The 14,005-nt window shown below is 48.3% G+C and overlaps 1 protein-coding gene across 3 annotated transcripts in view; it reads right to left on the reverse strand.

Moving 5' to 3' along the window:
- PPP1R9A (protein phosphatase 1 regulatory subunit 9A) overlaps nucleotides 1-14,005 on the reverse strand; it is a 290,332-nt gene that overhangs the window by 270,637 nt on the left and 5,690 nt on the right. Inside the window, exons 1-2 of one of the 3 annotated variants that reach the window (XM_073677329.1) lie at nucleotides 8,798-9,087; nucleotides 2,237-3,762 (exon numbers count right to left, since the gene is read on the reverse strand). In XM_073677329.1, coding sequence (XP_073533430.1) covers nucleotides 2,237-3,619 — 1,383 coding nt within the window. In that variant the 5' untranslated portion in view covers nucleotides 3,620-3,762; nucleotides 8,798-9,087. Of the gene's footprint in view, nucleotides 1-2,236; nucleotides 3,763-8,637; nucleotides 8,776-8,797; nucleotides 9,088-14,005 lie in introns of those variants that run through there. The other 2 variants (XM_073677331.1, XM_073677330.1) reach the window with 2 other exon arrangements.

Here is a 14,005-nt window from a genome sequence, read left to right on the forward strand (position 1 = left end):
GGCTGAAGAATTAAAGAACATTTGCCCCTAAAATAAAAAATATCCTTCTTGTAAAAATTCTACAGGGTGATTCGCTCACTACTTTACCCGGAAAAATTGCTGTAACTTAAAGAGAAGATCGACCGTACTGAAATTTGGACTGTACATACCTTGGTTCATGACAAACTGATGTTGTACAGCAGGTGTTGAAAATGCCCACGCTTCGCATCCAAGAACAAATGCACGCGCCGTTCCATATTGTTCAATGTATTCCGCAGGAGGTCTGGGGTCATAGCCTGAATTTCTGCTGTATGTTTGTGGCTTGTTACTGTACACCCGACCTTTCAAATGGCCCCAAAGGAGTTAAATCAGGCGATCTTGGTGGCCACAGTCCCTTGGGGATTACTCTATCATCAAAGAAGGCTTCAATAAACGGTTTGGACAGCGAATTTCAATCTCCAAACTTCTCTAGAAACTCACTTTGACTCCATTTTAAGGACCCGGTTTTCCAATAAGTTTTCACAATGAAAACACGCTCCTCCAAACTGTATCTGTACATTGGTAACAAATGAAGAAGGAATTCGGCAGGAGTGAAATGCAAGTGCCACGCATAGACTACCGACGCGTAGAAAGACGCGCAGCAAGTCTATCTCATAGTGGAGATGACCGGCAAGACGACAAGTTGGCAAGACCACTTGGCGCGATGATGTTTCTCGTCGCTGTCACTGAGGTTCATTGCACTCTCACTTCTCATAAACCAAGTATGTACAGTCCAAATTTCAGTGCGGTCAACCATCTCTTTTAGAAGTTACAGCAATTTTTCCAGGTAAAGTAGTGAGTGAATCACCCTGTACAGATGGTCATAGATGTCCAGATGTCTCGCTGACATTGAATTGGTGGGGAGACATCTGGACAATCTCAAAAAGGAAGACATCAATCAATCAATGATCTCTTTTGTGTGGTGATCTGAAAAGCTTTTGATCACCCCCCCACAAATGGTCATATATCTGATCTCAAAATAAGCCCAAAAAAAACAATCGAGCCTTGTCTGGCAGAAGCGTAACTACCTTCCAAGGACCATTTCTGGTCACCCTCAAGCACCAGGGACAGGGTGAAACTTCAAACCTTGCACCTCCTGTAGTTGCACCCCTGATGTCTGGGTAGATTTAGGAGTTAGTTATATCTGATTTACTTGCTGTTATTTCCAAAAATAGCAGCCAGAACAAGGGAGATTTTAAGCACCTACAAGGTTTTGTCTTCAAGATTTTTCCAGAATTACAACCTAAGGATATGGGATTGGAGACATGCATCACCAAGCTTCCCAAAAGGTAGCTAGACTGGTGATTTTTTTTCTTTTTTGCTATTAAATAGTGAACTCCCATGGTGGTGGGGTCCAAAACCGCAAAGTGGTCTGCTGAGACCCCCACCAATCCCAAGTACAGGGCTCTAAATTGCCCTATTAGAATGGAGCACTAACTTCAGAAGTCCCAAAGAGAATGAATGGAAGTGGCCACTTTTTAAAGCTGTTCTTGCGATCTGTGAGTAGTCCCAGCGGTCAAACTCCACTTAGCCAGAAGTTATACCTTAACCATCAGGTAAGTGAAAACTTTTAATGTAAACATTATAATCTGAGTGTTCGTAGAATGGTTGATAGAGAATTCAAGTCACCAGTCAGAGACGAATGGGGATGTCAAGAGGTCGGACCCTACCAATCCATAAGTTACCATCGAGGTGTTAACTTTTCATGTTCGGAATAACCCTTTAACTTGTCTTTGACCTAGTGTAACACCTCCTAAGACTATAAGTGCAAAAAATCCATGACACAACAACAATCAACAAGAGCTCCACATAATTCCCTTACACTTAAAGGGGTTAATCGAGATTAGGAAAAAGGTCTTCAAAAACAACAGAGGCACCAATTACTGGGAAAAGGGAACCACTTTACTAATTATATTGAACTCCTTTAAACACATTAGGACTTGGGTATCTGTTCACACTGCCGTTCAGAGCCTCTATCGGCAGTCTCCGTAGACTATGTCTAAAGAATAACACTATATACTACGCTATTTATGACGGCAACCACACGGATCTGGTAGGACCCTTTTATAAGTCAATGCAGTCCGTCTGGCACCGATACAAAGGACTGGGCAGCGCTCTGTGGCACCTGTTATGAATGGAAGTGTCAGCATAGTCTTTCATACAAAGTCAACTAAAGTGTTAAAAATTATCAACAACGTAAATAACACCATTGTCTTACTTTGATAGGAGATTTACTAAATTTAATTTTCCTCTGGGCCGGAACTTCTTCTTCTTCTGGCAATCCCGGTACCTCGTAATATTCCATGTCAGGCTCGTAAGACTTATTTTCATCACTATCGTCGTCATCGCCGGGTTCGGTTTCTTCCCAGTCTGTGTTAAACCGCGAGCGGACTCTGTAAACATTATAATCGGAGTGTTCATAGGACTGAATGGTTGATAGACAATTCAAGTCACCGGTCATACTCGTCCCAACGTTATTAGAAGTGGGCGCTCCGTGGTTACGACTGGCCAAAAAGTTGTCATTGTTTTCCAAGGGGGTCGGAGAGTCTCCCGATTTAGTCCTATCAAAAGGATTCACTGAATCTTCGGACAGGTTATTGTGTTGTGTTATATGCTCATGTTTTTTCACTACATGCCTCCCATCATCGGCACCATCCATGAGATTATTCTTGGCCAGTATGTTGTCGTTGGAGGTACTGCAGCCCACACTCTTTTCTCTTTTCACCTCCTTGGAGGATACGTGGCCACCTTCTTGTAATCCCGCCATGTTTCTTTGATGTGTGTTCTCCATAGATATATCCGTGTCGGTCTCCCCTGGTGGAGACCAAGAATTTGTGTCTTCATTTTGTCCATAACCTTCAACAGAAGAAGGTGCAATGTTGAGCGGATAATGTCCCGTTACCGAATACTCTTCATTATTTTCATTTTTCTCTAGGGTATTTGGGCTCGGAGAATCACTGTTCTCGAACACGGCGCTAAGTTGGCTCACCGTTGGAGACAAAGCCTCCGTCCGGGAGCTCAAGCTGTCCAAAGAGTCACTGCTCCCCCTATTTGACTTACTTCCGCGACCCTCATCTAGAGGTTCACCAGATCCTCGTCTATCCTTCCGGGAATTGTTGCGACTACTCATCCTCGAGTCTTGCGTACTGTGTTCAAACATCTTCCTGGTTTCTGTAAACTTGGAATAGCAAGGTCCATCCAGAGTGTCAAAGCGGCTGACCCTTTCTGAAACCGTAGTCTTGAGTTTTACATCCGTTGCTTCCTTCTTTTCCACAGATTCTCTGGGCTTTGACCTCCTTGGAGGAGAGGAAGGTGTTCCTTTGGACTTCCTTGGTGGAACGCCATTATTTTCAGTGGGTTCCATGCCCATCTGCATGAATAGATTTTTGATTCTGTTGACATTTGACCCATACCTCCGTCCCCTCGTCTGTTGCGTCTGGGGTACCTCATCCTCACTTTTTTGTTTGTCTTCCCCAATGGGTTTTGCTTTGTCAAAGGTGCTTTTGATAGCTTGAAACTCCGTCCTGTATGCATTCCGGTGGGGCGAGGCGCTCCTCAGGTTTGAGCGCTCTCCCGAGGCTTCTGTCTTCATCATGTTCATTTCAGCAGAGCAGCACAATGTGCATGATGACTAAGAAGCTTGGAGATCTCCTGGCATATAGATTTTGTGGGGTTAGTGTGGGAATCTCGCTGCTATGACATGCCTCGCCTCCAAGCAGGTTTCTTGTAAATCTCCAAGACGAGCTGTGACAGAGACAAGAAATTATATGAGAGATGCTTATCGAGGTAAATATAGCGTTCTTTTGACTATTTAGCTAATTACGGCATATTTGTGGTTTTACGTGAAGGGAAATAAAGACAAACTTGATAAATCACATATTACCTTGCTAAAGGAGGCTGAAGGGCATGGCTGCCCAGGCAGTAACAGATCACTATAGCTCGACCATAAAATATAAAACAGAGGTCAAAGTACCCGAACGCTGAGCACCTATGGACTTATTTCACTCCCATAATCAGAACATCATGCGCACAACTGCACTGCATCCTCTGAAGTCAGCTCTGCTACGTCCTTCTAACGTCACTTTTATGTTTCTTCCTAACTCGGTTCAGCTGTCTCTCCAAAACCCAACTCTGCTTCTCTCAACTCAGCTCTGCTGTATTCTGCAATGCAGCTCTGCTATATGTCCCTCAGTTCTGAAGCAACTTCCATACTCCATTGTGCCGCACGGCCCACACTCCGCTCTGACGCATGAGCACGTGGTTGGACACGATGACCCCGGAGGTCCCTTCCAACTCTATTTTTCTATGTTTCTCTGCACGGCCCACACTCCGCTCTGACGCACGGCCCACACTCTGCTCTGACGCACGGCCCACACTCCGCTCTGACGCATGAGCAGGGGGTTGGACATGATGACCCCTGAGGTCCCTTCCAACTCTACCTTTCTGTTTCTATGCATTGCCCACACTCCGCTCTGACGCACGGCCCACACTCCGCTCTGACGCACGACCCACACTCCGCTCTGACGCACGACCCACACTCCGCTCTGACGCACGACCCACACTCCGCTCTGACGCACGGCCCACACTCCGCTCTGACGCACGGCCCACACTCCGCTCTGACGCACGGCCCACACTCCGCTCTGACGCACGGCCCACACTCCGCTCTGACGCATGAGCGGGGGTTGGACATGATGACCCCGCAGGTCCCTTCCAACTCTACCTTTCTATGTTTCTCTGCATTGCCCACACTTCGCTCTGGCATGAGGCCCACGCTCAGCTCCCACGCGAGGCCCACGCTCAGCTCCCACGCGAGGCCCACGCTCAGCTCCCACGCGAGGCCCACGCTCAGCTCCCACGCGAGGCCCACGCTCCGCTCCCACGCACGGCCCACGCTCCGCTCCCACGCACGGCCCACGCTCCGCTCCCACGCACGGCCCACGCTCCGCTCCCATGCACGGCACACACTCCCACGCGAGGCCCACATGCAATTCTGCAGGATTCCCAAACAATGCTCTACTGCATCTTCCACCCTCCCCTCTGCTACATTCATGATACTCTGCTCTGCTGCATTTCACACACTCAGCACTGTTACAGCTAACAAACTCGACTCTGCTACATGTGAGCACTTTAGACTTGCATGTTCTTTGCACTGCTGCCGTGACTGACCTATTGAGTTTCTGTCGTGACCCTTGTGTCACTTAATGATTCCATCCACTTTCTCTGCAAGTTTTATTGATGCGAAGCAAAAATGGGGGGCGGACGAAGTATATAATATATTCAGTATATACTGTACATACATAAGGCTTGTAAAAGGCTTCTATGGTCTTCTAGACGTCTGACTTCAGTAGAAGTCTCCAGACGTGATGTCAGGACTGTGGTGGGGGTGTATATACAGTACATCAGTCTCCTCCATACAGGCAGCGTTATGGATGACGTACATTATTGCTCACCATAGATTTCTATGGTCATACTGTGTATCGGGTATCTCCACCTCCACCTCAGAGGCGCCTTATGGGGCACATACAGGTCCTCCCACTTCTCCTACAGTTTACAATACTCCTGTTCACATCAGCTTTGCACCATCTTGTACTAACTACAGGATTTTACTACAGGTTTTCTGAATAAAACTTCCCCTTTAAGGCAGCCATTTGGAAAACATTCCTATTGATTATTTTTCTAAGTCTCTGTGTGTTCACTTTCCCTGTTTTTCTGTCACAGGGATCTTTTTAAGGTGCCATCAGGTTCCTCGTGACCCTACAATCTTGATGTGCCAGACCTTGACTTTGCCTCCTGGTAAACACTGTTGAGGCAGCTTAAATGGAAGCCGGGAACAATTCAGAGAATGATCCCCGACCCTCTGGATTAGGGACAATAGGTTCCTCTCCCCCCCCCGTTACCTAAGTTTTCCCTTCTGGGGAAGTCAAACCTCAACTTTGGCTCCTTGCTAACAATGTGGTGGAATCCTAGCAAAACAGTTTTCCTTTAAAGAATAGAGGTCATGAATGATGCTCTGAGGGTTGGGGCCATTAGGTTCCTCGCCCACCGGGTAACCTCAGTTCTCTTTTGTGGAATATCCAAAGCTGGACTTTAGCTCCTGGTGGAGACTAGGTGGAAGCCATGAATAAGACAAGATCTTCCTAAGCTTTAGTGAAGCAAGGTCATCCACTCCCTGAACCTTTCAGGGGCTTCCAGCTTGGAGAAATGGAGCTATTTGGTTTCTAATCATCCTTCTGGTGGAGCCAATCCTCAACTTTGACTTTTTTCAGAAACTAGAGTGGTGGCCTAGGTGGATGTCTGGAGGAAAACAGGCTCTCAAACTTTGGCACAGAAAGACCATCAATCCTTGGACCTTGACTGGCCATCTTACTGGGAGGGTCATCATTCCTTTCCAGCGAAGCCAAATCTCACCTTTTGCTCCTGACAGATGCCGGGTGACAGTAAAGGCCAGGGCAAGATAGGCCTCCTCTAAGATTCTCCAAAGTAAGGTTATTGATCTCTAACCCTTCTGGGGCATTCTAGCCTTGAGGCTAGAGGCCATCAGAAACCTTACCCCTTTGTAACCTCACAAACCATTTCGGGGAGATCCAGACCTTGTACTTGGACACTAGAGGGGCAGCCTGGAGCAAGATTGGGGTCTCCCTAAGCTTTGTCGAAGTGAGGCCATCAATCTGTAACCCTTGCAAATACATCTGGCTCAGAAGGTTGGGGAAGATTATTTGGAGGTTCTTCTGCTTTTGGAGACGGCTTGATATTGCCCGCCTAAAACCACTTGGGTGTTGAAGGCGCATACTTCCAATAAAAAAAAAATCTGAAAAGTATCCCGATGATATTGCAATTTAGTCTCTTCTATGTGGTTAATGGCAACTTCTAGTACCTATTTGGGGTTTATTTCCTATTTTTGTGGGAGCGATACCGCTTTAAACACTATGGAGCAGATCCTCTGCAGCGGGGGCTATAATGGCCTGCACGCTTCACTATGAGTTACTGTCTCTTTGAACAGTAAAGGTTTTAATGAAGTCGTGCTGAGCGACTGCTTGTGCCTTAAAGGCAAAATATGGCCCAAACAATAAAGCCCCAGTGTCCTGTATATACGCGGCCTATGACGTGATGCACAGGGACACATCATATATACCATGGCGGCGTACAGTGTGTGGTCCTGGGTAGTCCCAGATGAAAAAAAAAAAAAGGATTTAGCCATTCCCGACATTTTAATGGCCTCTATCGTTAGTGTCCGGAGACTATGACATTTTGGAAATCAATAAACCAGGAAATATTAAAATCCAATGGAGCTGAGAAAATGTAATGTAATGAAGGCAGGCGGCAGAATGAGGACACCGCAGCGCTACTCCTCCGAGCTGCACAAATCCTGCTCCACCTGCAGCAAAAATAAGTCACCACAATGACGATGGATGGATGGCTTACTGCAGCTGGTGAAGACGGAAAGGGTTAACCTCTGTCTCCATCCTCCGCTATTGGTGGAAAATGGCTCGCTCCAAGTAATAGTACTGCATGGTATAAAGACGGGGGGCGGCGTGTGTGTGTGTGGACGGACGGACGCCGTGCGGGATGTCAGAGGAAACAATACCGAAACCGCAGAAACGATACAGAAACGATACAGAAACGATACAGAGGCTCCGATCAGTCTGATACATGTGTAGGAATAAATCACTGCAGAACATGAAACACCTACACATCCATCCATAGGGACGTCACTGTGCGCTCTGTATGTGTATACACTCATATATATGCATATATAGCTACACTTCTATGTATTTGTAAGTACAGTATATATGTGTGTATATGTATACCTGTATATGTGCATGGAGCTTTGTGTATATAATATAGATATGCACCTGTGTGTGCATCCATATACACACTATATATATATATACATACACACACAGTATCTGAATGTACTGTACATATGAATCTATGAATGTGTTGGTCTATGTGTACAAGCACCTGTATATGTGTGTGTGTATATATATGTCTGGTGTGCTGCTCTCCCCCCGTGTATATACAAGTGTGTATATATGTGTATTGATGTGTGTGTATGTGTATATATATGGTACTGCTCTTCCCATTATATCAACATATGTATGTATATTGATATATGTGTGTATATAAGTGTGTGTATTCATGTGTATATAGATGTGTGTATATCTGTGTGTGCATTGGTATCTGTGTGTATGTATATATATATATATATATATATATATATATGAGTATATGTGTGTATATATATGTGTGTGTATGTATATATACTGTATATAGGAGTATGTGTGTATGTATGTGTGTATATATATATATATATATATATATATATGAGTATATGTGTGGGTATATATATGTGTGTATGTATATATATATATATGAGTATATGTGTGGGTATATATATGTGTGTATGTATATATATATATATATGAGTACATGTGTGTATATATATTTGTGTGTGTGTATATATATATAGGAGTACATGTGTGTATATATATATATGTGTGTGTATATATATATATATATATATAGGAGTATATGTGTGTATATATATGTGTGTGCTCGCCCCCGTGCACACAGCAGACACATGCCGCACGCAGCGCCGCTTGCTCCATCCATACATACATGTGCAGTCTCCGGTGCAGTCTCCGCTGCCCCCCATCTGCTGCCCCCATACACATGTCCACGGCACCCACTGACATATGAACAAAGCCCATTGTGGGTCCGGTGCCGCCGTGAGCCCCCGTTGCTGGCCGCGGCTCTGCGCCTCCCCCCGGGCTGTTACCTGGCGGAGCGGCAGCGGCTGCGGTTCTCGGCGCTGGACGTGGCCGCCGGTGCCGCCTCCTCCTCCAGACTCAGTGCTGCAGCGGCCCCATCTCTCCAGCCGCCTCCTGTGTGCACGGCCGGGCGCTGCGGCGACCACTCACGGTGCCATCAGTGTCAGTAATGCCAGTGATTGCCCTTGTGCTCGGCTTTCTGCTCGGGAGAGACCATTCACACCAGCTGCGGGGGGTGTGGAGTCTACCATTACTGCGCCTGTTATTACTGTACGGCGGATGATACATGTGTCTCGTATAGAAATGAACACTATGGAGATGGCGGCCTCGTGTGATAGAGACAGACGGGGGGTGACTGCGGCACTGCGGGATGAGGCATGGTGGGGACAGGGGAGAGAGGGGCATGGGGGACAGAGGAGAGAGGGGCATGGGGGGAGAGAGGAGTGATGGGGTACAGGGCAGAGAGGAGTGATGGGGGACAAGTAGAGAGGAGCACAGGGGAGAAGGGGGACAGGAGAGAGAGGCAGTGATGGAGGACAGGAGAGAGAGGGGATGGGGAACAGGGGAGAGATAGAGGAGAGAGGGGCATGGGGGACAGGAGAAAGGAGCGATGGGGACAGGTGAGAGAGGGGCGATGGGGGAAAGAGGGGTGATGGGGGACGGGAGAGAGTGGCGATGGGGGACAGGGGAGAGGGGCGATGGGGGACAGGAGAAAGGAGCGATGAGGGACAGGAGAAAGGAGCGATGGGGGACTGGGGAGAGAGGAGCGATGGGGGACAGGAGATAGCGGCGATGGGGGATAGAGGAGAGAGGGGGGATGGGAGAGAGGAGCATGGGGGAGAGAGGGAGGACGGAAGAGAGGGTCGATGGGGGATAGAGGAGATAACGGTGATGGGGAGAGAGGGGTGATGGGGGGCGGGCAATGGAGGAGAGAGGGGCAATGGGGGACGGGAGAAAGGGGCGATGGGGGTGAGAGGGGCAATGGGGGACGGGAGAGAGGGGCTAGGGGGGACAAGGGAGAGAGGGGCGATGGGGGACAGGAGAAAGGAGCGATGGAGAGAGGAGCATAGGGGACAGAGGAGCGATGGGGGACAGGAGATAGCGGCGATGAGGTACAGAGGAGAGAGGGGCGATGGAGGACAGGGGAGAGAGGAGATAGCGGCGATGGGGGACAGGGAAAAGAGGGGCGATGGGGGACGGGAGATAGCGGCGATGGGGGACAGGAGAGGGGGCGATAGGAGAGAGGGGCAATGGGGGACAGGGGAGAGAGGGGCGATGGGGGAGAGAGGAGCATGGGGGACAGGAGAGAGAAGGGTGATGGGGGACAGGAGAGAGAGACGATAAGGGAGAGAGGGGAGAGAGGAGCATGGGGGATGGGAGAGAGGCGATGGGGGACAGAGGAGATAGCGGCGATGGGGGACAGGAGAACGGGGGACAGGAGAGAGAGGGGCAATGGGGGATGGGAGATAGCGGCGATGGGGGAGAGAGGGGCGATGGGGGACAGGAGAGAGAGGGGCAATGGGGGACAGGGGTGATGTAGGAGAGAAGGGTGATGGGGGACAGGAGAGAGGGGTGATGGCGGACAGGGAAGAGGGGCGATGGGGGAGAGGTGCAATGGGGAGAGAGGGGCGATGGGGGACAGGAGAGAGGGGGCGATGGGAGACAGGAGAGAGGGGCAATGGGGGACAGGGGAGAGAGGAGCATGGGGAACAGGAGAGAGAAGGGTGATGGGGGACAGGAGAGAGCGGGATGATAAGGGAGAGAGGGGGACAGAGAAGAGCATGGGAGACGGGAGAGAGGCGATGGGGGACAGAGGAGATAGCGGCGATGGGGGACAGGAGAGAGGGGTAATGGGAGAGAGGGGCGATGGTGGACAAGGGAGAGAGGGGCGATGGGGGACGGGGGAGAGGAGCATGGGAACGGGAGAGAGTGGTGATGGGGGAGAGAGGGGCGATGGGGGACAGGAGAAAGGAACGATGAGGTACAGGAGAAAGGAGCGATGGGGGATGGGAGAGAGGAGCGATGGGGTGGACAGGAGAAAGGAGCGATGGGGGAGAGGAGCATAGGGGAGACAGGAGCGATGGGGGACAGAGGAGATAGCGGCGATGGGGGATAGAGGGGCGATGGGGGACAGGAGAGAGGAGCATGGGGGAGAGAGGGAGGATGGAAGAGAGGGGCGATGGGGGACAGAGGAGATAGCGGTGATGGGGGACAGGAGAGAGGGGCGATGGAGGAGAGGGGCAATGGGAGACAGGGGAGAGAGGCAATGGGGGAGAGGGGCGATGGGGGACAGGAGAAAGGAGCGATAGGGGAGAGAGGAGCATGGGGGAGAGGAGCGATGGGGGACAGAGGAGATAGCGGCAATGAGCTACAGAGGAGAGGGGCGATGGGGGACAGGGGAGAGAGGGGCAATGGGGGACAGAGGAGAGAGGGGAGATAGCGGCGATGGGGGACAGGAGAGAGAGGGGCAATGGGGGACAGGGGTGATGTAAGAGAGAAGGGTGATGGGGGACTGGAGAGAGAGGGGTGATGGGGGACAGGGAAGAGGGGCAATGGGGAGAGAGGGGCGATGGGGGACAGGAGAGAGGGGCAATGGGGGACGGGCAATGGGGGGCAGGAGAGAGAAGGGTGATGGGGGACAGGAGAGAGGGACGATGGAGGAGAGGAGAGAGGGGCGATAGACAGGGGAGAGGTGGCGATGGGGGACAGGAGAGAGACGGGTGATGTGGTAGAGGGAGGAGAGGGGCGATGGCGTAAAGGGAAAAGAGGGGCGATGGAGCATAGGAGAGAAATGGGGCAATGGAGTACAGGGAAGAGAGGAGCGATAGAGTATAGAAGAGAAATTAAGTACATGGAGAAGAGGGGTGATCTCTTACAGGGAGGAGAGGGGAAATGTAGTATAGGAGAGAAATGGGGTACAGGAATAAGGGATGACATGGTGCAGGGAGGAAAAGGGCAATGGAGTACAAGGGAGAGATGGACAATGGGGTACAGCGAGGAGAGGGGTGATGGGGTACATGGGAGAAATAGGGTACAGTGGAAAGAGGGGTGATGCAGTACAGGAGAAAGATGGACAATGTGGTACAAATAAAGAGGGGTACTGCAACGCACATAGCACGCTGTGGGAAATTTATTAACACAAAGCCACTCATCCCTTCTGAAAGGGTTATTCCTGCACCATCCATCACAGCTCAGAAACATAAAATTCTAAAATAAGTAAAGTTGTCAATTGCAATTGATTTACACAGTGCTGACTGCTCCAGGTATTGCCCCCTGATAACCAACCTGTCAGAGGCTTCTGCCCACCTGATTGCCCCACAAGACCCTCCATATACCAGGAACACCTCACAAGACCCTCCAAATAGAGGGAACACCCCACAAGATCTGCCTTTTTGATTGTGCTCTCACCCAGTTGTCTAGTCATAATTTATCGGTCACTAATCCTAAAAGCGAGAGAAGCTATCATTAGAAAACTTCATTGTTTAAATTTAGTTTTTGTGTTATGTGTATTCTTTTTAAATTAGTAGCCTTGCTATTTTTACACTGGCCACTGGGGCTGATGTCACAGTTCACCTCCTCCAGTACAATGACTGATAACACCCCTATATACAGTAGATAACACAGGATCCACCATTCACAATAGGCGATGTCACAGATCACCTCCTGCTGTACAGTGACTGATAACACCTCTATATACAGTAGATAACACAGGATTCACTATTCACAATAGGTGATGTCACAGCTCACCTCCTCCCCCTCCTGTACAATGACTGATAACACCCCTATATACAGTAGATAACACGGGATCCACCATTCACAATAGGTGATGTCACAGCTCACTTCCTCCTCCTGTACAATGACTGATAACACCTCTATATACAGTAGATAACACAGGATTCACTATTCACAATAGGTGATGTCACAGCTCACCTCCTCCCCCTCCTGTACAATGACTGATAACACCCCTATATACAGTAGATAACACGGGATCCACCATTCACAATAGGTGATGTCACAGCTCACTTCCTCCTCCTGTACAATGACTGATAACACCTCTATATACAGTAAATAACACAGGATTCACTATTCACAATAGGTGATGTCACAGCTCACCTCCTCCCCCTCCTGTACAATGACTGATAACACCCCTATATACAGTAAATAACACGGGATCCACCATTCACAATAGGTGATGTCACAGCTCACCTCTCCCTCCTCTCTTCACAATGACCTTTGCTCACGTTCATTAGATGCTTCAGTACTAAAGACAGGGTCAGAGTCTGTTCATTGCTGCTAATGTACATGTGTTGTTTCCTGAAACAACAAGATTTTGAGTCTAAAAAAAAGCCCCAGTGGTTGGTGTGAGAATTGAAAGATTTCAATTTTTTTTTATTTTTAAATATAATTTTTCTTTTTAGCCAATAAAGATATCACTACTAGAATGCTTTTGTTTTTTTGGGATATATATAAAAAAAATCCAATATATTTATTAAAAAAAACTTGATTTAAACAATAGATCACTTTTAAATGATAGCTTTGCCTTTAAGATAAAAAAAAAATAATGGATGGTTCTCGTAAGTATCGGGGCGTTCCTGATTTTAATGGGTGTGGCTTAATATTGTAAGCAATTTGGGGTTTCAGCTCTGATTTTTTTATAGGTCTTTTGGGAACTCAAACCAAAAGTTTTACTTGATTGCTATGGGCGACTACTTTACTTTTGCTTTGCACTAACTTTGATCAGTTTCCCCCCATTGTCTCTTTATTATTAGGAGAGGAAGGAGTATGGTTTCTGAATTATTAGTGGATTTGAAGGGGTATTCCATGATTAAAACATAATTAGAACATTTTCGTAATATACAGTATGTAACAGTTGCCTTTCATCAAAAGCCGGTAAGAAACGGCAGGATCTGACAACCCAGCTTTCTCATAATCCATCTTCCTGACCACACTGATACCTGTGTCGTTAAAATGAAGAAATCTGCCCCAATTTCAGCAATTGACTCCCCGAATTAATTAGAATTTGGTAATATGGAGCTGTAAACGCAATAATAGGAGGCCAGTAATGTGAAGAATACCAGTGGCATAACATTCAGGATGGGGGGAAGCCACAAGGGTAGTTGCCTCGAGCACCAAAGTCTGTGGGGGCTCCATAGTTAGCGACTGAGATCACTGATGAATGAAGACATGATTGAATCATACGCACTGAACATGAATCA

Source organism: Phyllobates terribilis, unplaced genomic scaffold (assembly GCF_046119375.1).
Source record: "Phyllobates terribilis strain yellow unplaced genomic scaffold, ASM4611937v1 Scaffold_4__5_contigs__length_816908805, whole genome shotgun sequence".
Lineage (NCBI taxonomy): Eukaryota > Metazoa > Chordata > Amphibia > Anura > Dendrobatidae > Phyllobates > Phyllobates terribilis.